The following is a 23,478-nucleotide window of genomic DNA, read 5'->3' on the forward strand; positions in this document are numbered from 1 at the left end:
CAGATCTGACTAGGAGCGTCCAGATCTGACTTGCTTTCAAAGGAAAGGCTAGTAGCTCCTGTGAGCAGCTTAAATAGCCATGCACAAAATAATGCTGTGATATAGAGTGCTTTGGCTCGAGGAAGGTTATGGTCACAGAAATCACCAGACACTGTACAAAACACCAAACGGATTCTTTCTGCATGGAATAACTTTAGCAAACAGTAAGCCATTGGCCAACAGAAGGTGACCTTCTCCAAATTCGCAACAGCTGCCCATCCTAAATGTTTGCATGTTTGACTTTTACAATTTTTGAGAGAAGCTTCTGACACACAATTGGCAGAAGATGGTCCCCACATCCAAAAGCCCCCAATGCCAGCTTGCAGCAACGGCTGCTCCATTTTAAGCAGAGCACATCAAGCCACCCAGCTGAAAAGCTTGAGTGTACCTGGACGTCTGTCTCCAGCTGCCATTGGGCAGGCATTCCCAGGGCAGCCAGAGCCACACAAGAACACTTCCCCTGCAGAATCTCCAGACTCTGCCCAAAAAGGTGCCAAATTCACACGGCTCCGGTCACCTGTCCTGAAACACACTAAAATTTTTAACTTACTTTCTTGAAAGCTCAGGCGTGCTGTGAACACACGGAAGGGAAGATCTTCCAACAGTCTTTAGAAATCACAGAGACACAAGCAAATGTTTTTTTCTGCAGTACGTTACAAGTTTAATTGTGCAAAAAAACAGTCACCAAGACTTCAGCTTTGTTGTGAACTGAACATAATTCCAGTGAGGTACAGGCATGGGAAGAGGTCCTACTGTAATTACAGCAAATACACCATAATCATTGTTTAGACAACCAGGCGGTTCGATAGGCTGATATACTGTTCTCAAGTGATTTACACATTCTGTATTTAACTCCTGCACATCAAGAGAATCAAAGAAATGACACCCAAGAGGAAAGCCAGTAGCACTGCACTAACTCAAAAGAACGTTAAAAAAATTTAGACAAACTCCCCAGTGATGGCCAAGAAGTAGTCTGCGATACTGCAGGTGGGCAGTGTAACTCCCCTTCATCCAACACTGTACATACTGTCTTTCAGCAAAAGAAAAGCCTTTCTTAAGGCCAGTATTTCTTTCAAGCACTGCAAGAAGAAGCATTAACAACCTTTAAAACTGTATTTCAAACTATGAAATACCAATGGTGCTGCATAAGAGATGGGGGGGGGGGGGGGGGGGGGAAACACAAAAAAGTTTCAGAGCTCAGTCCTCTGGCTCCACCACTTAACAAAACAAAAAAACCCATACGGAAAAGAAAGGCCTTGCTGAATCCCCTCACCCTCATTAAAATCCTCCTGCAGTGCCCGCATCACTGAGGAAAAAACAGTTTTCAAAGCAGTTCCCCTCCTTACACATCCATGTTTCACCATAACCAGCTTGGACATTTGTAACATCGTTCCATGCAGCTACTTTTTGGTTCTAACAAATCTAGACGCTTCTTGCAAAAGCGTTTCAACATCTTCGTTATCCTTGTCTTCTGAACTTGGTTCCCAGTCAGAGTCTTCGTCGGTAGGTTCGCACTCCTCTTCCTCATCACCTCTAAAGCTGTCACCAAGGTCATACTCATTTGGTTCATCATCATTGGCACCGTCTTTCTCCACAGCCCTTTCTCCTGTAGGGACAACAACGCCATATATTCATGAATAATAAATACAGAACTAAAGAGACCTTGCAGGGGCCATCTAGTTAGCCCCTCTCCTCAACAGGAGAAAGGCTCAACTAAAGCACTCTATCCAATGCTGACAGTTTTGTGTGTGATTTTCAAGACTACTATGAAAAGCTGTACCATCCCTCTCTGACCACTTCTGCAGGGCTTACCAGTCTGATCAGTTAAGAAAGTTCTCCCTAGTGGCTTTTCTTCCAGCACTTGGAAAACAGTAATCAGGCCTCTTCTGACAACGTCTTCTGATATCAGAAGAAACCAGTATCAGACAACGTCTTCTGACAACTCTCCTTTCCTGAAGCAGTGGCATACACCATTTCCCTGGTCTTCTTCCCGTTACTTCTGTACCTAAACGAGGCATCTTTCTTGGCATTTAGCCCCTAGCTCTTGCTAGACAGCTATTCTGACCCTAAATTTTCTGCCTGCACCCATCCATATTTACTTAGGGCTGTTTTATACTCTTGCTCTTTAGAAGCTGACATGGCTTTGAATTCCCATTCACTTCCTTCCTGAGCTTCAGGGGAGCAAAGACAATCTCATAGATCACTCGCCTCCTACGCTCTCAACTTGGATCTGTGCTGGGTAGTCTGTGCTTCCTTTCTGCACACAGGTTAAGGAAACAACAAATGCTGAACACTTCTTTCCTGAGCTGGAGGCAGCCTACCCATTTCCCAGTTCAGTCCATTCTATCGCACTGCTGTCTCATCTGCTGCCTATCCATCTTCTGCACAACCTACACGTTGTGATCAAATTGCCTTCTGTCTTCACAGTATGTCACAATACTCTGTACTGGCAGGAATCAAAGACTTGGAAACCTCTATGTATGAGAAATGGATGCTGCTCACAGCATGTTCTTAAACGTTTTTTAGGCAGCTTGTCTTGCAGTCATCCTTTAATTGCTCAAATACGTTGGCATGTTTAAACCAATTCCCAGAGACAGGGTAATCCTGCTTTTTGAAGAAGCCTTATCTACCTGACTCGGTAGCATCTGGGCAAAGTTGCCGCCCTAGCAGCATTGCCTTCTCCTTTGACTTACCAGTAGCTGTGAACCTTTAACAAGTTGATTTCCACTGCTTTTGGACTTTGCCAGATGTGCACAACCATTGCTCTACCAGCCTATGCTACCTCCCTTTTTCCTACATGCCCACAATTCCTAACTAGCCACCGTCTGTTAATATTCCACTCATGTTATGCTGCCCTTAAGTCATACCCCTGAGTAAAGCTCTATTTGTTCCTTTTCCCCCCAGCCTCCGCTTTCTGCATTCTTCTCTCATCTGGAGATAACCTGTCAATGATCTCATACAAGTCATTTATCTGTTGAGCAGTTCTTATCATCTTTTATATGAAACTAGAAATGTGCTTTTCTTCTCAGCTACACAACCCAGTCCAAATCAGCCATGTTTATACCAACCTCACGTATGTCTTCGCAGCTTCTTGAAACCTTGGGTCAGAGCTCCAGACACTCAAGCTATGCGTGTGGTGAACAAGCAAGAACACCAGCACCTGATGTAGTCAGATCACATCCTCTGTCAGTTACATTTTTCTGCTAGTGGGAATGTTACTATTCCAGCATTATCTTATGGTCTGATTAACATTTTATACTCTATAGCAGCTCTCACCCAAGGTTTTCAAAAGCATTTACAGTCAAGTCCCTCAAAGGTACACAATTTTATGGGTGAACTGTGCTACAGAGGCACCCAATGACTACCTCGAATAGAGTCAGCCACGTGTGACGCAGCCGATACTGCAACTGAGAGATATCCTGTGGGCAGCAACCTATACTGTGCACCACCTAGCAGAAAATCCTGAAAATGTCCAACTGTCAATTTCAGCTGTAATCCCATATGATGCTTGCTAGTTTGCTGTTTACCAGACTTTAGAGGAAAGTAATCATGCCCATGTTTACCCATAACAGCAGAATTTCTTCTAAGAAGCACGGACTATGGTTGTGCAGAAGGAATTACGCCTCAGAGGGAGATGTTGAAACAAAGATGCTAAATACATTAAGAACAAAACCTCTCTTCTCAGACGAGGCCTGTGAGAACAATAAGCCCAAGACCTGCTTAGCAAAGAAAAGCTGCTCTTACAGCACTGCAGATATTTTACAACAGAAATAGGAATTCTGCAAAAAATACTGATGACTTCCATATTTTTCCTACAAATGTACGAGGAGCATACTATGTTTTTCATCCCCATCCACCAATGTGTTTAGATTTCAGCAGCAAATGATGCGCTTCCGTCCAGGTCTTCTCACGCCAGCTCTTTCTGCTATAGTCTAATTCAGCTCCACAGCCCCTGAAGCTGCTCATTAAGCACAATCCTGCCTTTCCCCTGTTCCATATTTATAAAGATGACCTTGAAACATTCTCTGAAAGCATGTCCTTTACGTGGGGAGAAAAAGCTTGCTGACCACCCCTTTCCACAGGGTTGTATCTGGAAGTGACCTGATCAGCTTGCTAGATAACATACAAAGAAGTGTGTAGGAGAATTATGCATAGGCCATAGCCACAGCAGGTCGTTCGTCCCAGTAGCAACAAGGTAGTAAGGTCATTCAGCAGTGACAATGTAATGACACCGTAACTCTAGCCTTTCTCCTTTTTTTTTCCTTCGTCTCTTACAGCTATTCCCCCAGTAATTAGCCTTAGACTATTTCGCAGAACACAGAACACATTCTCTATGGGCAACTTGGAATCCATCTCGTAGCAATTACACTAACGATGTTAAAAACTAAACGTGGCAAGTACCATGTAGGTGGCACCCTTCTTCTCTTGGCTGGCGGAGTTTCAGTACACTTGTACGGAAATTAATCCTGCTGTGCTTAACAGTGCAGTTGTGCCAAACAGCACGAAATAAAGGCTAATGGAACCCTGCCTGTGTGATCTTGCATGGCTCGGGACGACCGCCTCAGATGCGAGCTTGCTGAGTGCAACCTTTTACAAGCTTTGACCTCAAGACAACTAAGCAAGCCAGTCAACAAGATAGTGAGGGGAAAAAATAAATTTAAAAAAATCATCAAATACAAACAGAACTTTAACGAGTGAATTACCTTCTTCCCACTGTGCATGGAATATCAATTTTTCCCTGGTTCGTTCTTAGGAAGAGGAGCTGAATTTAACAGATTGAGTTTCACTCCCACGTCAAAGTTTTACACGCTTACAAGAGAAGCACTTTTCCATCCATAGCCACACCTGGCTGACCACCTGCCACGAGCTGCACGCGCAGGATCTACTGTTCCAGTAAGGAAGGTGTTCTTATGAAAGGCACAGCTACAATTTAAAACCTTCAAGATTAGCTTTAATTAGCTTCAGATATGCACACAGTCCAGCTTGCTTCATTATAAAGTCTTAACCACTGGCTGCACTTACAGTGCTGCTAACAATTTTCACCACTCTACAATGCACATTTCTGCAAGGCAGCGGCGATCAAGATGGGGCTTGTACTTGCATCATGGGATGTGGCAAAGCATACAGCTAACAAGTATGCCTCAGAACACGCTAGTGCACAGATACAACCACACCAAGCATTCAGTGGCAGCCAAAGTACACACATACACGATAAGGAAATGGGATGGGAAATACATATCTGAGTGGAAAGCAAGTCACAGAACAGAATGGAGGCCAAAACACTTTGTCTAGAAAGCTACAGCTATTTGCACTTCAATTTACTTTCTCTAGAAGGCGTATCTCTCTATTTTGAAGATTTCTTTAGGAAATGTCCAGCCACACCTTGGTGATCTCAAAGACGTCAAGTTAGTTCCCACTTCCACTCGAGAGGCAGCAGCTCCACATCCTCATGCCTTATTCAGGCCAGTGAACGTAAAGACGGCATATTATCAGACTATCAGACTGCTCTTCAAAGCTCACTTTTAAATTCTTTTAGAAATAACAGGAAGCTTCACATTTGGAAGCCAAACTGAGACAGAAAAAATTCCAGACAAAAGATGCCTGGAAACAGACCTAAAGGATATTTAAAACTAGAGCCCATGCACCTGCAACATGTAAGCTAATATTATTGGCAGCCGCAAAGCAAGCTAGGTGTACTGCTGGTGAATGGAGGAGATACTCATACACAGTATTACAGGTTACATTATCAAGAGAGACTACAGCTTGCCTGTGATACTACGTAATGCTCACTGATGCCTAGAAACTAAACTTTGCAGGACACGTGCGTAGTTTACAGTGAATGTCGACCCCAGCTGAAAGGCATTACCCTTCTTCTACACTTCAGTCCTAACAAGCCTCTAACATCAATACCTCAGAGTAAATCTAAGAAAAGCTCATCGCCACATCCACAGGTATCATTTGAAAGTTATTTCGAGGTCAATGCAACGCAGAAGGAATATCTCAATGTTTCAAGAGCCATCAGTCTTCATGGGGTAACCTTAACTAGCTGTGGATGAACTACTGGCTCCTTTCGTCCTATTATGAACCCTCTTTAAGGAAGGAAGAATTGGTTTGGTCACACTCGTCTCTCCTTAAAACATTTGTTTGTTTCGCTGCCCGCTTCCAGGGAAGGACTGGCGTGCTCAGCCAGGACGCCTGGCACAAATCCAATTCAGCACTATTACTTGTGAAAAAGGAAGCAGAGTTTTACTAAAATAACGACTACCTTCTCCTCGGGTAAGTGTTATCAAGCATCTCCAGCACTACTAAATTCCCAAAACCCGAAGCAGATCAGTTGCATCCCATGATGATGTGCCCATTCATACCATCAGAACGTACCATTTTTTGAAGTTCGTTGTCGTGTTCGTCTTTCAGTTACTAAAGAAAGAAATGTTATTAGTCAGGTCAGAGTACAACATAGCAATAAGGGTTATTCCTAGGGGTTGCTACAACAGAAGACTGACTTATTAAAAGAAATGCTGCAATGGTTGTGCTGTCTTCACAAGTGTAAAAACTACTCTGCTGCCCCCAAAAGACCTATTTTTTTTTTTATTAAATGATTCTTGAAAGATTACCCAGATAAACAACTCTTACAAGTAGGAACCATGCTGCCTGTAGACAAATGTCATCAGTACTGGTTGCGGTTTTTAAAGCAGAAAATTGCAGTATTTCAAAGCATTTAAATATTTTACACCATTGTTTCCATAAATGCAATTCCTCCTTATTAACCATAGAACCATAGAATGGTTTGGGTTGGAAGGGACCAAAAAGGTCATGTAGTTCCAACCCTGCTGCCATGGGCAGGAGTAACGTCATAATCCTGATTTTTTAAAGTAAAATGCATTATCATTACATTTCCATAACTGTTCTGCTCTAAAGCATTGTTCTTTGCATTGGGAATTAAATTGGAAAAAAACCCTCCAAGTCCAGTAATTAAGAAAAAGCACAAAAAATTGAAAGTATCTCTCTGAATTCTCTAAGAACAGACAAAATGTAAACAGTACATTCCCCTGTGTTTTGCAACAAGTCTAGTTACTGGAACATAGAAAGACTTTTAGAATATAAGCTCAGGTTCAGTTTTAACTATATCCTCTCCAAGCCTCAACAGAACATACATGCTATGGGGATGGGAAAAAAAGCTATAGAGAAAATTTACCGCAGTATCCATTTGAAATGTTGAGAAATACTTTAGTGTATTCCCTGTTTTCACTGTAATACTCCAGCTCCAAACGGAGGAAGCAGAATAGAGAGAGCTGCTAAGATCACACTACACCACGCTTAATTTTCAATAAAACATGTTAAACTCATGAAAACAGCCACTTGCCACGTGGCATGTTTCTCAGATCCTAAGATACAAAGCATACAAACTACATCAAGGGTGTCTGACCCAGACCATCTTGCTTCAGTTGAAAAACATTTTAAAAAGTGAATGTTAAGTGTGCAGCGGCCAAGCAACCTGAACTTCCTTATCAGTGTCAAGGGCAGCACCTCATGCTTAAGAGCAAGGGCGCAGGGCAACACAGAGCAAGCCGCAAATGCAGTGTTACTCACTTAAAGCATTTTATTCCGAGGTTTTGGCATCGATTACTGGGTTTGGGGTTCGTTCAGCTATACTGAACAACTTGGCTTACCTGGAGGTGCACTGTGCTTGTATTCTAGCTTATGCTGTGGATTCTTCCTGCAAAGAAGAAAACAGTACAAGCTTGATTTGCCACCTTGTTCCACGCTTAACAAGAACTCAGCAAGTTCCCAGAACTCCTTTGTATCTTGTGAATAATTTTAATTTCTTTTTTAAATAAAATTCTGTGACCAGTGCTTTACTGCAGTGTCTCAGCATATCGAATGTAGGGTGGAAAAAAAAAATAGGGTTCAGTAAGAGTTCCTCTTGTTTCGGCCTTCAATTAAAAAAAAAAAAGAAAAAAAAAAGCTGATCAAAACCAAGAGATGAGATAGTTCCCAAAGTTGTAAGATGAGATGCATTTGTTCAGCATAATAAGAACTGATCCAATTATTTACTCTCACTAGAAACGAAACCAGAACATGAACCTCTGGTGCATAAAGCACAATGCACGCCCAGTGCATCACAAGTCTCAGATACCCAGGCAAAGCTTCAATATTCTGCAACATAAAGCTACAAATCAAATAGTTTGGGAAAATTATTGCTTGTCGCAAAGTACTATCACAGGGAAAGGACATAGAAGGATTGTTAAGAGAGATTATTCATTTCTGCAATATGCTGCTGCAATCCAGAAAGTTCAACATACAAGTGTGTATGTCTTCTATTAAAAAACAGCATCAATGCAATGAAAAAAATAAAATTAAACTTACTCTGGGATCTGCAGTAAATGCTCCCCTCATTCAGGCTGTGATCCAGGTCACAACACGCTGATTTATCCCCCTCCACACACCCCCACCCCCCAAGCAGTTATCCAATGCTGTTCTAATATTTTAACTCAGTCCCACTTACATCGTGCTAATCTGTTGTGTTAGTGCATTAGAGGCTTTTCTCAAGGCTGCACGTTAAAATAGTTTCAGCTCAATTTACTGTTTTGCAGAAAATAAAAAAAATATATCCAACTTTGGAAGAAAACTGGATCAGTTGTCATAATTTTTGCTTCTGAAAAGAATGAAAGCCCACTATTTAAGAATGACATACCACATGACATTGCTTGAAACACAAGATTGATTTCTGTAACTGCAGAATTTTGGGGATATTTTACAAAACACCCTTGCTGTGAAGACCGCCTTGTAAAACTAGTTATTTATTTGTTTTCTTATCCTTCAAAACCAGCATACTCTTCAGTAGAAATACCTTATTTTCATGTCAAATAACGTGACAAATTCACATACTTCAAGTTGATTTACAGTTTTATGGCTACTGCTGTCCCAAAGTACATGACATGTGCATTAGAAGGGATAGTTATCTGAATAAAAACATGCAAGTACACCTTTTTTTAAATACACTGTACTGAAACAAAAACAGTTGCCTAATTCAGTGTTTTGCAAGTATTGTCAGCATCAGAGCATTTGATCCCAACTCAAGGCATAGCACTTAGATAATTCAATTAGGTATTCAAGTAGTAGCCAGCAGATAAAGACAACAAAAATAACATGAAAACCCTTCAAATGACACCTGTTGCTTCTACCCCCAAAAGAATGAAACGCAGATTAAGAAAAGATCAACTAATGCAGCACAGGAGTTGTCTTACCTGCAAGGGGAGACAGTTTTAGTTCCGCTGTACTCCTGGAAAGCATGTCGGCAATTTCATGACCGGTATAAACCCAGATTCCTGCTCCCGAGATGAGAAATTCATCTCACAGATGTTTTTCAGATGAGAAATACTTCTGTGTTAGCTGAACGTAAGATGGCTTTTTCCTAAAAGCTACCCTCATTTTCTTACATTTTGTGAAGAACACGCTCTTTAGGATCATCACACTTCCCAGGAGAGAGAGAAAATGTTTTTGCTCAAGCACAATCTTGAACAGCAGCTGTTCGTTTCAGTATGCCCCCACAGAAGGGCTGTTGCCTCAAAATATATCCTTTTGTCCATTGCACCAATTACAAAGCAGTCATGAAACTCTGCTAAATAAAAGTGTAAAACCTAGATGTTGAGAAACACATGGAACAAAAGGATCTTTTGAATCAACAGTGGTTAAAAGAAGCAGCAGTCTGCCATGAACTGCATTTTCTTGCTGGTACCTAAATTATGCTTGCTTACACATCAAATACGGATTAAAACAGAGAGTTTGTACAAAACCTCAACAAATATTTTATCAATATCTGAACTAAAAGTTACATATCAGGAACAACGCGTAACAATAAATTATTGTTTCTATACAAGAAGAACAGTTTACTACATGTTGAAAAGTGAAAAAGGTTTGATTTTGGGGCCGCTGAATAGGTTTCAAAAGTCAAGTCTTCAGGTTCGCCGGCTGAAATCACAAAAAAAATTTTGCACAGACTTGGGTGGTGTAAAGGTAGAAGTCTGTCCACAGCAGATTTTGGAAGGCCACAGTCGAGGTTTAACATCACTATCCTATAGCCATTTTGCAACTCCAGGGGAGAACATTCTTAACCGGTAAAACAAGGAAAGCCATTTTGCACAGTGCTTCTTACCTGTAACAAGCCGTTCCATACGGACATTCAGGCCGGTTATCTTTGTTATCCTGAGTTACGATCTCGGTTTCATGATAGTCATCATCGTGAGGGTGACTGAACTGCTGAAAGTGAAGGGGATTCTTCCTGCAAAAGACCAAGATAGATCAAGAACCGACTATTCCATTTTTACGCAAGAAGTGGAGACAAGAAAGGTGTTACTGAATCAGTGACAACTCATTTTTCTGTGGTTACAGAAAGAGCAGCTTTTAACGTTTAATTTATGCAGAATCTAAGACCTGCTTTCAGGGTAAAAGAAGAAAAATTTTGTCTCAGCACATGCCACAAGAGGTTAATACACGAATTCTCCTGTTTGCCACCAGCTCCAAGTTTCAGACCTCCAACACATACACAATCTCCTGATGTAGTCATATAGCACGAATCTTACTGAGCAGCTGGCTCGTTAGGACTCCCTCTGGAGCTATGCAAGTGCCATACAAACCTCTCGCAAAGTCTCAGCTCAAGCCGCAAGGATCACCCCTGGCAGCCGAGCAACTGCAGCACTGGAGACTTCCCACGCTCTCCGGTGATCGCCTGTGAGCTTTAGGCAATACGTCTCAATCATTCTGTTCCGTGTGAAAGGTACTTCTCACTTGAATACTTCAAATGTCAGCGTATTATTCCAGAGGGATGAAGTACTGAGGCCTGAGCAACAGGCCCCGAGCCAGAGCTGACCTCTAGACAAACCCGCCAACCAAACATTAAATATATTTAGTATCCAAACATCAGCAAAATATGCACGATCATTAACTATGTATGACCATTAGCGAAAGACAGATAAAATATAATCATTAGTGAAGATACCGTGTGTCCTGCCTTGCTTAGAGGCAGGTGGTCAGGGCCATGAAACCAGGTATTTTCTGTGGTTAAAATCCAGCAGATACAGGAATCTCCCTCGGGTCCTCCCTGAGCCCTGGCCAGGCTTTGGTGGGATCTGACAGGAGAGTGAAACCAGAAGTCTCTGCATTTGAAGTTATGTGAACTTGTTTATTCCCTAGTATAAAAGCCGGAGCCTCTCGCAGTGACATTGGAGACCTCACCTACCAGATGCCCTGCGTAGGACTTCCCAGCTGCCGGGACAGGCTCTCCAGATCCTTGCTGCAACAAGATCCCCAGCGACTGCGGATCTGGGTGATGGTAATGTATTAGGGCAACTGGTGATGTATCTGTCTTAATCACTACAGCTAACGGTGAATAGTAATGATCGGGTGCATTGCCTTGCTTATCTCTTTCACCGCTTGAATCAGGGTATCGCAGGCTAACCCTTTTGTACGTGCATATGCCTTATTTTCGGCATTAATTTGAAACAAACAGTAAAGCAAGGTTATTTTGTGTATTGGTGTCTGTGTGCCATCTACCGACCCTGTCAATTGGCAAAACACGGAGCAGTCTACTGGACATGACACTGATGGTGCTCTCAGGTTTGCCTTGGCTACCGTGGCATTTTATTTGAAATACCAAATCACAACGACGACATGAAGTTGTACCGTAAGACACAACTCGGAGCCACACCAACGTCAGTGATGAGAGCGCATTACCAGCATCCATGACTTCGTGCTCTACAACACTTAGTCCAATCCAAGGTGAGCAAGCAGTGAATACACATATATGCATCATTCAAAGGCCTTTTCTACTGCTTCTAGGCAACAGGCTTGCGTGCACACCGTACAAGACACAGCAACTATAAACAACATCACTTAGTGAAGATTTTCTGTAAAGCGATGCTAAAAAGAACACAGAAAAACACATCATGACTTCAGGAGAAATTCAGGTGACAGATCAAAAGACACTACATAAAAATTATGTCACAGTGTGAACATACTGTACTAAAAGCAAATCTACTTTTCCCTAATGATTTCTTTTAGAGACACTTTTTCTCAAGCGTATTTAAAAGGAAGAAATGGGAGATGCTTTAAGAAATGATTTTCCAAAAGATATCCGCAAAAGACTTCTGTGATTTACCACATCAATGCCCAGAACACATAAACTTCAACATGTTTGTGCAAATTATAAACGTTACCTGCTTGCCTCAAGCAAGAGGAACAACTTTAAACTAGAGCGAGTACTGCTTTAATTTGTACTTGTTACTGCTGCACTGAGAAACACAAAGCCAGAACCATGTATGTAGCTAGCCACATACACAACAGCTCCCTCACTGACCACAGGCACTCCTTCCTTTAAATTCACAACCGGCTCTTTGGAACTTTCTGCGGAACAGACAGTATTAATTTCAGCATTTCAACTAACAACATAAGAAAAAAGCTTTTGTTACAGCTTTGGCAAAATGACTACTTGAGTGCTGTGAGCTCTACTAACCATTCAGGCACCAAAACAAAGACTAGATATTTAGTATTAATACTTTACATCTCCATTTGCCTGGTACCTTTCATTCAGGAAGCTCAGCAAGCAAGCTACAGATCAACTCTTCCATGAGTTACTTATCAGAGATCCAGTGTGCCTCAGATCTACTTACACAGCTGACAGACGCCTCGTCCTGGTCTTTTCTGTTAATTTCTGCAGACTGTAGGGTAAGTCAATACTGTTTCACTAGATATCATTGCAAAGTTGCATCTAGCAGTCTTTTATTCCACAAGTTCTCGGGAAACATCACCAAATTCAGGCTGGCTGCCTACTTCCTTTGCCATTCAAAAATAAATGGGATGAAACCAAGTAATTTTAGAGACCGCTTGCTTTGTTTTCTAAATGCACAGAGCTAACTTACTAGCAATACTAGCTAGAATTTTAATTCGGTCATCTGAAACACAATTCATCTTCTCAAAGGGATACAGAAGCAGCTAATGCTCTGTGAAATCATTTTAATACTTATTCCTACAATAAGACCCTAGTCACCAAGGAAAGAAGGCCTAACAGCTGTCAATTAGCTACCCTATTCTGTTTTAGGTGACAGCCAGTTCCTTTCAAAAATTTACTTCAAAAGCTATTTGGCCAATACCAAACAGCCCTTATTGCAGGAGAGAAAAAAAAAAAGAAGAGAGAGGAGAGGAAAGAAAGAGAGAGGAGAGGAAAGAGAGAAAAGAGTATAGGAGGAAGCAATAAGAAAAAGGAAAGGGTCTTGATGTATGCTTCCTATCACTGGGCTTCAGGATTTTTTGGGCCAGTGGATGATGCTCCTCAAATTATACTTTACCTGTGAAGCACCTTAAACATGTCCTACTTCAGATGCTCAGGACTAGAAAAAATAAAAATCATAGTTTATCCTACCTTGATGTGGATAATTTATACTCACTCCACTTCTATATGTTGTGCAACAATATCCAGCAAAATGAAAAGCAGCAGAGAAGTGCATAGCTTCTATTAAGCAAATATTATCCCTTCTTGCAAAAATCTTCTTCCTTTTATTAGGACTTTGGTTTGTTTGAGGGTTGTTTGGGTTTTTTTGAACACAAGAGATCTCGGTTGTAAGAGCGCACCATCTTTCATGCTGGAAGTTGCACTCCAAAGTTATTTAGTTTTACAACAAAACCTCGCTGCATAGGAATATGTCATTAGTATGATCAAAAGAAAATCATTAAGCTTTACTTGCACAAAAATTAACCAATGAAAAGCCTATTTTAAGAATAAAGTTTTAGGAGACCTGCCTTCTCATAAACATATACAGAAGCTCTGAATTGGTGTCCCTGCGCTTTGCGTTGCAGAAAATTACACAAATAATTACACAAGTAAAACTTAGAAAGTTCTTCAGAATCGATGCAGTCATCTCAAGCAGAAGCTGAGTGTCGCTCAGTGAAATATTCAAGACAGTTTTCATCGATGCAGCTCCCAAAAGCATCTTAAAAGCTTCTTCTAAAGCAAATTTAAGTGGTAAGGTCAGAATCCCTGGGTCTTCATAATCACATGCAGGAGACTCCTGCCACCCCAAGGGCTTATTTTCTCAGCCTACTAAAGAAACTGGTAGTGAAAATATAATGAATTACCCGCACTAGCTGTAAAGCCATGGAATTCAAGTCTGAAGTTACAAACACCTTACACACACCTGCGGTGTAAGTTCTAAATTGTAAGTCTTATTAGAAAACAGGTCTCAAAAAAAGACAGATGCAAGTCTGTAGCTGCCAGAGGTACAAGCTGAAGGTGAAATGAAAAATACTGATTTTCATAAACAAACAAACAAAGATCAAAGTATTTCGAAAAATGTACACACAAATCCAAAGGTTGGTTGAGCGTGCCCTGCTTTGACAGTTCCAGGAAAGGTTCACACACACCCAGTCAGCACAGAACAGTATCACCGGCTAGCAAAAGGACAGAACCCTGGACCAAAATTGTGAATGACAGTTTCAGAGATGAGAGTTCAGCTGTATCACACCGCTACTATGCAGCCCTTGAAATCGGGGGGTGGGTTCGGATTGGGTTTTATTTTTAATTCCCTATTCTTCTAACTTGGGAAAAACAAGCAGCAGACAAGAAAATGAACCAAAGACAGTATTCAAAGGGTCAGCTCCTTGACAACAAATATAGTCAGGCATAACATACACAGAGCACGTTGCCTCCTAGTGGGAACAGCAGTTTCTTTCGATTTGGTAAAAGCTTCAGACTACCACAGAAAGAGAATCTCACACTGAGGAGGACAACAAGAAGAATCATGTCTGGAGCGAGAGCTGTGAATCAAGCTGGATTCTTTCTAAAGCAGTGGTTTTCAATTCATAAACTAAGAAACTGAGCTATGGGTTACAAAGTTATTTCCTAAATGTTTCAGCTATGTGTTGTGTAAGAGACGTCTAATAAAATCAACTAAACTAACATTTCATCTTTTCAGTTTGTGCTGTTCTGCCAGGCACCTACCAAAGGTGCCTGTCATATCCAGAAGGCAAGTGTCTCTCAACAGCAGTTCACAAAATAAAGACTAGAAAACTGAAGAGCATTTAGTTATCGGATAAATGACATTTGATGACTATGAAACCTCACCTAGAAAGAACACTTTAAGGAAATGGCTTGGTTACCAAAGCAGTCCTCATTTGAGATGTTGACTCCTACAGCACCTTGTGTCAGAAGACACCTTTCATAAGGTGAATGGAAGGAGACGAAAACCAACTACTCATTGTACTGAAAAGAGCACTCAAAGCAGCTTCTCTTCCTCAGCAACTCTACAAACCAGGTTTTGCTCAAGGAAAACACCACACCATGAAAAACTGAATACGCTACCCATGTGTTCCTTCAAAGCGTCCATTCACATCACACACGCGTACATTTCTGTCAAAAACAGGGGTAACTGCAATGGCTTGCTTTACTCCACCACAGCCATCTCATCGATGCAGAATGACTCCTTAGTATTTGCTTTTAATGCAAGCCCACCAAGACAGACTACAAAGCACCTTGCTTTGCTGCAAACCAGCAGGTTTCGTCTCATGACAGCTCCTGAACATCAGAACCGATGGGTTTGATACTTCCTATTTACAAATTTCTCCAACAAAGTAAGATTTTGTTATGTGCTATTTCAGAGCATTCTTTTTTCTTATAAAGCAACGCTTCCCAAAAGAGCTGCCGCCAAATGTTTTAGAATAAAGACCCAAGAAGAAATGTGCACCTGCAGACTCCTATTCCACATTACCTGTAACTAAAACTTGCCTTCCAAAACATTAGGAACCCTTCAGCATGTCAGAGCATTACACCAGCTTAACCCCCACACAGGGGAAAACTTGTCTGAGCAAAAAGAAAAGGAGCTGGAGCAAACTAAAGGCTGCATTTGGACTACCGGATCAGCTTGACTGCCTAATACAACATGTTTCCCTCATAATCATTAAGGGCAAAAACTGAGATGCGTGAAAGTATGCTACGTGTAAACTTGAAGTCTGTAGCGTTCATTAATGCGACAGCTTTACGCTTTTGATATACCGTTACCTGCAGCAATAGGCACGCCAAATACATACAAGAACCCCTTTACTTGTCCTGGCTTGTTTTCTGAGCAACCTCAGGTTTTACTATCGCTCAAGCCGCTTGGGGGAAGAGGAAAAAAATACAAAAGCAATAATAGTAATAATAATTTTTAAAAAATAATCACAGGCCCCCCTGCTTCCTGGATTAGCCTTATCTTTTGTGCTTACAATGTACATGGATTTATCTGGAGCTCAAAACCTTCTCCAAAATGCAGTTTGCACGTCACTGGTCACTTCCTAGCCTCAGGAACACCTCTAGATTCCTATCTTCCATTCAATACATTAACACACCACACTACAGACCTTGCCTGGGCAGAAAGAACGAGCAGGAGACCAGGCACGCAGCACTGGAGTTTTTGAACTTTGCTGCAACCTTTGTAGCGCACAAAACATCTGTATGACAGATCCTTCACCGTGAATCGAGAGGATATGAGTAGCAGAAAAAAAATAATAATATATTGTCCCTCAATTGAAGTATCACCAAAGACACTGACCAGGTAAGGGTACTGACCAGAGAAGGGTTAACAGGGAGTTTATAAGTGTGACTTGTTCGGGTTTTAAGGGGGGTCCGAACGCTTTAAAAAAAACCCAAAAGTGCAGACTGGCCAAGTTATAACAAAAGTAGTTCTTCATTATTTAGGGATAACAAATAGTAAGTATTTTAAATATTCAGATCACAAAGCATGCAATAACTTCATCTTTCATAAAAGTTTCAGCTGCTAATAAAATAAGCCCACAGGGTCTATGTTGGGCATTTCAATCATTTACATCTCTTCTCCCTGCTGGTACATGTACTCTACACACAGCGGGGTTTCTTTCTTTTCTTTTTAAAGTGGACCTTTGTTTCTTATTTCCTACGACACTGCACTGTTCAATTTGCTCAAGTAAATCATCCCTTGTTTAGGCTATACTGGCAGTTAGCAAGACATCCTGGCTCCTCCTTTTAGACTTTTAGGATTCTTGTTATGCCACTGGTTTCTCATCAGTCCCCCGTTTACCAAAAGATCTTTTTCAAATCAAAGCTTGTAACCGCTTTACCGTTTACTCTTCTGTAGCTAAGACAGTACTTCTTAATAACAAGCTAGCTTAAGCTAGTTTTATTTTTGCTTTACCTGTAACAGCCTGTTCCATACATGCAAGGTGTCCTCTTACGCTTGTTGTGTTTGGAGCTTTCTGAAGTATCTGCACTTCTGGTTGAATCAGAAATCTCAGTCTTGTAATCCAGATTTACATCAGGCTCAAGAATCCCTTCCTGGGCACCAAAAGATTGGGAAGTCCTGCCCCAGTGAGCTTGTTGGCTTGTAGAACCAGTAATCTGCTCTTTGTTTTCTGTGTCCTCAATTCTATTTCCTTTACTGGAGATCTGACCTACTCTTTTAGACAATTTACTACGCAGCTGCCTATCTTTTTTTTCCAGAGAACTTCCAGGGGGTTTTGTTCCAGTCTTGCCATTTCCTTCCATGTTTCTCATGGTATTCTCAAGAGGAAATCCAGATGCATTCTGTGGAACTAGGTTACATTTTGAAGGACCTGGAAATGTACACGCTTCAGAATTAAAAGCTTTAAGGTCAACTCCGCCTCATCATTCCTGTTTTCAAAGGGAGAGAATCATAGAAGAGCCCAGGTTGGAAAGGACCTCAAAAGATCATCGGGGCCAGCCTTTAAAATCTTCTACTCCACTTTCCAAACTCAAGTTAGCTGCTAAATACACCTGCTGAATGAAAGGCTCAAGTTCAGAACACACACGCACTTTAAAGGAAAACTTATTCTAGAGCTCCCGTCCTCAGCTTCAGTTCCCTCACGACACGGTCAGGCTCCTCTCTCACCACCTCGTTTGTGAATAGTCCAAGGACTTCAGTTTACACTAACTTTCGATTAGAAGTACTGCTCCTGAAAAATGAATGCGGATTATACATGTGACGATACAGTAGCCTCTATAAGAACGTACCCTCCTATACAATAATCAATTTCAATCCCTTAAATAGCAAGCTAGATGGAAGATATCTATTTATCTATACGCAGGAGATACAGGGAATTCATGACACACACCTTGAGCTTAATCCCACCCCAATAAATCTTAAACGCTTCAGCTTGTGACTCTAAATCATACAAGAGTTTGTCAGTAGACACCATTAAGTAAAAATTTCCCTTTTGACAAATCCTGCATTTTAAAGTTTGGAACACACGTCCGCTGAAAATAAGAGATGTGTGCTTTAGAAAAAGGATACGAGATACGTAACCAAGACAAGAGCACTGTCCCAACAACTGAGATGTCACCCAGAAGCAGACCTGTATCGAAGGCTGAACTACTTTTGTACATTACCAAACTATTCAAAAGCTTCTGCTCTCTACAGTTTGTGATCTAAGTTCCTCCTCCAGGAGATGTATACTTAGTTTACATGGATGTGTTTGGCAGAGCTGGAAAATCAGGTGGCAGTTACCTATTTGATTTTGTTCCTTTCAATGCAAGCCTCATAAACTGTTAACCAAAACCGCTGCTCAAATGTAATTGCCTCGGGTGTGATTAAGAAAGGGCAAAGTCAGAATTAGTATCAAATGATCCAGACAGCAGCATATTTAGTAAGTCGGCTTGGAGACAAAGGTGACTTTTTTTATTAAGACTCCCAAATTAAGGCTCAGTAAACAACTGCCGCTTAGGAAATAAGCCTTCATTTGCAAAGCAGAACTAAATGACTCTAATTTGCCACTTCCACTTGTGACTTCTCTGCTACATACTTCATACTGCGTATTACATGCCTGTATTGTATGTAATGAGACTAAACACTTCCACGGGCATGATGATGACGACTAGTTAAAAAACAGGTCGTAATCAAAGAAAACCAAAGACAACAGCGCTATTGGCACTCGCTATGACACACGTGTGACCTCTCTGCCACCTGGTGGCTGCCGGCACTTAAAAGAACTAAGAATCTTTTCAGTTCCTACCCTACAGGACATTTTCTCAGTTGCCTTAATTATGACAGCAGCAGCGTGATTCTGGTTTTGATATCAAAATGCCAGTCTTTTAGAGCTCTCTAAGATTATTACTTGTGCTTGAACTAACCTACTGTTTTTTCTGCAAAGTTCTGAAGGCAAGTACACTGTGCTTCAGATAAGAAATATTTCTAGAATGATCAGGAGAAAATAAGTAAGGCTTCACAGAAGCTCACAAGTCAGAACACTTCTTCAGATAAAAAGAGCCACTACTTTATATCCCAGCTATCCCGAAGGGTACGCTCGCCATGAGTAACGCGTTTCAGCTAACCTTAAGATTTAATTAAAAAACAAAACCCTAAGAGTTTTCAGTGTCAAAATCCACAAAGCATTATCTAGTAACGGGATTTTAAGTGTTTTATAGATCCTAGAACAGATCCAGCCAATTCTAATGCTAGAGATTAGAAACACCTCCCCCAGGCTGTTCACTTACAGGAAAAGTCAGTGAAAGCCTCAGTTTGCTCTCACCAAAATACTGTTTCACTTTGATAACGATCCTCCTCTTTTCATTACTAGCAGCATTTCACTGCCTATAAACGCAGCTGTAATTTGGGGACACACAGAGACTGACCAGCTGAAGCGTCTGTTCACTTCTTGCCACAGAGCATTTTGGATTTCAGATTACTTTTTCTCGTCTGTCCTTCTTTTTTGACTCAGATTTTGAGATCGTGGCACAAGCACACTCCATGCTACCTTTCTTCAAAATGCAGCAGTTGCTACGCCATGTACCATCGTTCCCTGACCATAAAACTTTACCGAGAACGGCACGAGTTTGGGCAAAGTCCAGTACCACATTACATCAGTGTCATACCATCACCTATCCCTAAAAGGTTCTCGGAGAAAGAAACCACACACCAAGCCACTCCTAGGACCAGTACTTTGGCCCATGTCTACCAGCCTCTTGCTGTAAAGCTGAAAAGTCTGGTATTCCTGTGGAACTTTGGGAGCCAAAGTTCCAGATCCCAAGGAAGAAGTGCAAAAAACCTACTCTCATGAAGGCTTCCACCGTCCTCGCTATAGAGCTCTCCAATGGACTGGCATTTCAAAACAACTGCTGAACAACAAATTACAAGCAGAACACACGTAGACCCAGCCTTCAACACCACACCGTGAGCTACATTCTCAGTTTTTGAAATACCACGGTTCTTCCCTGAGCCAAAAAATTACCTGAGATGAAGGGACAGGCATGGAAAGACAGCTCCTTTTCCCTTCATCTTGCTCTTCACCTTCAAAATCCTCTGCAGTTTCTTCAGAAGCTGATCTCTTTTTCTGCTGCACATTTACTTGCGGTTTTAATGACGCCGTATTACTTCTTCCTCCTCTCCCTTGGCCTTTTTTCATTCTACTACCTTAAAAGAAAAACAAAAGGGTTCTTTTGGAATGCAACTTTTTACAGTGAAATCCTGACCACATTAGAAATCTAAATCTGCGCTGAAGCAGAACATTGGGCAAAAAGCATGAGAAGTCGCAGCGCTGGGCATGTGCTGTTTCAACCACACATTTTTCATTCCCTGCTTACAGGAATAAAAAGCATATTTTAGAATGAAACAGATGCTTGAGGGGCAAATTTGCAGGAAAACAATAAATATGTGGCAAAGGATATTCGGGATTGACTGTCTCAGTGCCACTGACAAGTTCATTTCCACAATAGGAGCGGATCAGTAAACTACACGGTCCAAGGACAACTTTTACCACACATCTTTTGTGTTAGTATCACCTCAGACAACCACTTTATGCACACAAACATCAATTAGGACACGGCAAAATCAGGGTATGCCCACCTGCCTAGTCACCCACATCACAGCCCATTATTTCATCGGCCAGTAACCAACAGAAAGACAGCGAACGTTGTGCCTCCCGTTGGAAAGCTTCACAGCTCAGAAAACCGCAAGATCTCTGTCCTGAAGTGCTATTGCTGGATATACAGCTGGGAGACAGCCAGGGCCAGACAGCTCCATCTGCTGCAAAACGCATGCAGAAGGAAAATACTTGATGCCATTTTGCAAGACTTCAAAAACTCTCCCCCTTCAAAAAATAGCCATGTGCCAGAGTCATGTTTACAAAGCAAGGAACGGTTCAAATTTTAATGTTTGACTTCAAAATCACAAATCAGTGTTACCTTCCCAGTAAGAAGACAGACAGGGGGAGAAGAAAAACAAAAAAGGGGCAGCCTCTTAGTTTTACTCTCTACCTTTCTACCTTCCCACCCAATATCACCTTAGCAAGATGCAAACCGTTCCACAGTTTTAAGGAAATATTTTGGATTTGCAGAAGAGATCGGTTGTTTTATTAAAGCAGCCCATCCTAAACTAGAATCATTCCCTCACATAGGGATTTTTTAAACAGCTCCAGTAGTGTTCATACATATCCCTAGCTCCCCCAAGGTCAGGCCTTCAACAGCACACAGGTGTCCCTGGCCCACACAGCTTCAAATCTCTACAGCTACCTGACCAAAGCGTTCAGCCTTTGAAACAAACATTAGATACACATACATATCAAAAAGTACAGTACTTGCGGAGACAAAACAAACGAAACCCCTCACCCTACACACATACACCCCCTCCAAAGGCAAGAAAGCAATCACGCTAGCGCAGGACCAAAGACAGTCAGCAGAGGTCCTCTGGTACCTGCAATTTTTATATCCGAGGGAATAAGCCAGCAGGGAACAGTCTAGAGTTTGAAAGGGGAAGTAAGGGGGGGGAAACTTTTGTCAGTTCCTGGTACTTTTGTAAGTTCCATCCAAAATGCAACTATTAGGCATGCATTTATATTTTTGTAAGGGAATGAAAATTTTGGATTTTGTTTTTCTAAAACCAGGGAAATATGCACTTGACAAGTAATTTAATTAAGTCAAGTACACAAGGTGAGTTTCTGGTGATACAGAGTGAGGCTCTAACAGTTAAAACAGAGACCTTTATATGCAAGTGCTTTTTGTCTCTGGTTTTTTAAACAAGCATTAGGAATATGGAAGTTAAGGGGGGGAAAAATTTTGACTCACATTCTGAACTGCCTACCAAATGAAACTATTGAAAATAGTTTCACTTTCAAATGAAAATTTGAAAAAATGCTGCTGTCTGGATCAGTTGATACTAATTCTGACTTTGCCCTTTCTTAATCACACCCGAGGCAATTACATTTGAGCAGCGGTTTTGGTTAACAGTTTATGAGGCTTGCATTGAAAGGAACAAAATCAAATAGGTAACTGCCACCTGATTTTCCAGCTCTGCCAAACACATCCATGTAAACTGATCAGAAAGAGCTCTGTCACACCCAGGACTGATGACAAAGGAGGCAGAAGTCAGTCTCTGTTGGCTGCCAGGCATGGAGCACGGGAAGAGAAGGAACAAATTAATACTTTCTGTCACCACCATTACAATTAAAGTTATATCAAAGCACATAAATATATATTGGTGTGCAAACGTACTACACTGCAAACCTACCTCCTTCCCTTAGAGGCTCAGAAATCCTCTGAACCAGGGGGTCTCCTTCCAGCATCCAAGATGGAAGCACTCTCTTTCTGTGAATAGATTTTGATGGTTTGCTTTCATTATCGCCAGAAAGAGGAACCTGAAAAAACATTTACTCTTTAGTACCTTTTCCCAGTTACAAAAGAGGGGAGGAAGAAATAGATGACAAGTTTGTACCAGTTATGCCCTTCAAATGCAGCCTGGACAACTACCTACTTTTGGGATGGTGTCCATTGCCTGAAATTATTTTTTTTTTCCCCCACACTTCCCCCTCACTCAGAAAAAAAAACATCTATAGAAACCTTCATGCAGTAAAAAAACCTCTTTAGACCTTTGGAGGAAATATCTGAAAGGCTACAAACTTCAAGTTTCATAGAAGAGCCTTACCAGCACCTTGCTATAGAGTTTCCACATGTAGAGGTAAAGACAAACAGCAGGTTTAACAAACAAACACCTGTTTGTCAAAAAAAAAATTCCCAACCAACCAACTAAAAACCCAGAAAAGTCTTGCTACCCTTCTTTCAACTTACTTCTCTAGAAATAAACCACACTCTAAATCTTGGCTGCAAAACCAATGCAAATACACCAAAGTCATGTTCGACACATATTTCTTTACTGCAAGTAATGCCATCAGTTTGAATCTTTACTTACTAAAAGGTAAGTAGCCATCCAGGGATCTCAGCTACAGTAAAGGCTGATACTTCATTTGTTATATGTAGTTATTATCTACTATACAATGATGTTGACCCACGTGTCCCTTCTAACTGGATACACAACAGAAGATCTAAGAAAAATCCCACTTGCTCCATACACTATTTATCAGACTGTCTGAAAGCCACTTGACTCGGTAACATTTTCAAAAAGCAAAAGATGGTTTTTTTGAAAACTCTGTTTT

The 23,478-nt window shown here is 41.3% G+C and overlaps 1 protein-coding gene across 1 annotated transcript; it reads right to left on the bottom strand.

Annotated features, from left to right (window-relative positions):
• Nucleotides 1-857: 857 nt before the first annotated feature.
• Nucleotides 858-22,678, bottom strand: LOC308065035 (uncharacterized protein). Its single transcript, XM_080390486.1, has 7 exons — nt 22,553-22,678; nt 20,284-20,461; nt 17,235-17,623; nt 10,196-10,321; nt 7,710-7,756; nt 6,418-6,456; nt 858-1,645 (listed from the first exon to the last, which is right to left on the bottom strand). Exons 1-7 carry the CDS (start codon nt 22,609-22,611, stop codon nt 1,440-1,442), a joined length of 1,044 nt encoding a protein of 347 aa, XP_080246612.1. The 5' UTR covers nt 22,612-22,678; the 3' UTR covers nt 858-1,439.
• Nucleotides 22,679-23,478: the final 800 nt, after the last annotated feature.

Source organism: Falco punctatus (genome assembly GCF_963210335.1).
Source record: "Falco punctatus genome assembly, chromosome: 5".
Lineage (NCBI taxonomy): Eukaryota > Metazoa > Chordata > Aves > Falconiformes > Falconidae > Falco > Falco punctatus.

Bases quoted from the DNA above. Each gene is read 5' to 3' on its own strand.
- LOC308065035 (XM_080390486.1), bottom strand. From the start codon at position 22,611: ATGCTGGAAGGAGACCCCCTGGTTCAGAGGATTTCTGAGCCTCTAAGG. The intron at 20,462-22,552 runs GTTTGCAGTGTA...CTTTTAAGGTAG, and splicing joins CCTCTAAGGGAAGGAGGTAG to TAGAATGAAAAAAGGCCAAG. The intron at 7,757-10,195 runs GTAAGAAGCACT...TCTTCTTTGCAG, and splicing joins TATGGAACGGCTTGTTACAG to GAAGAATCCACAGCATAAGC.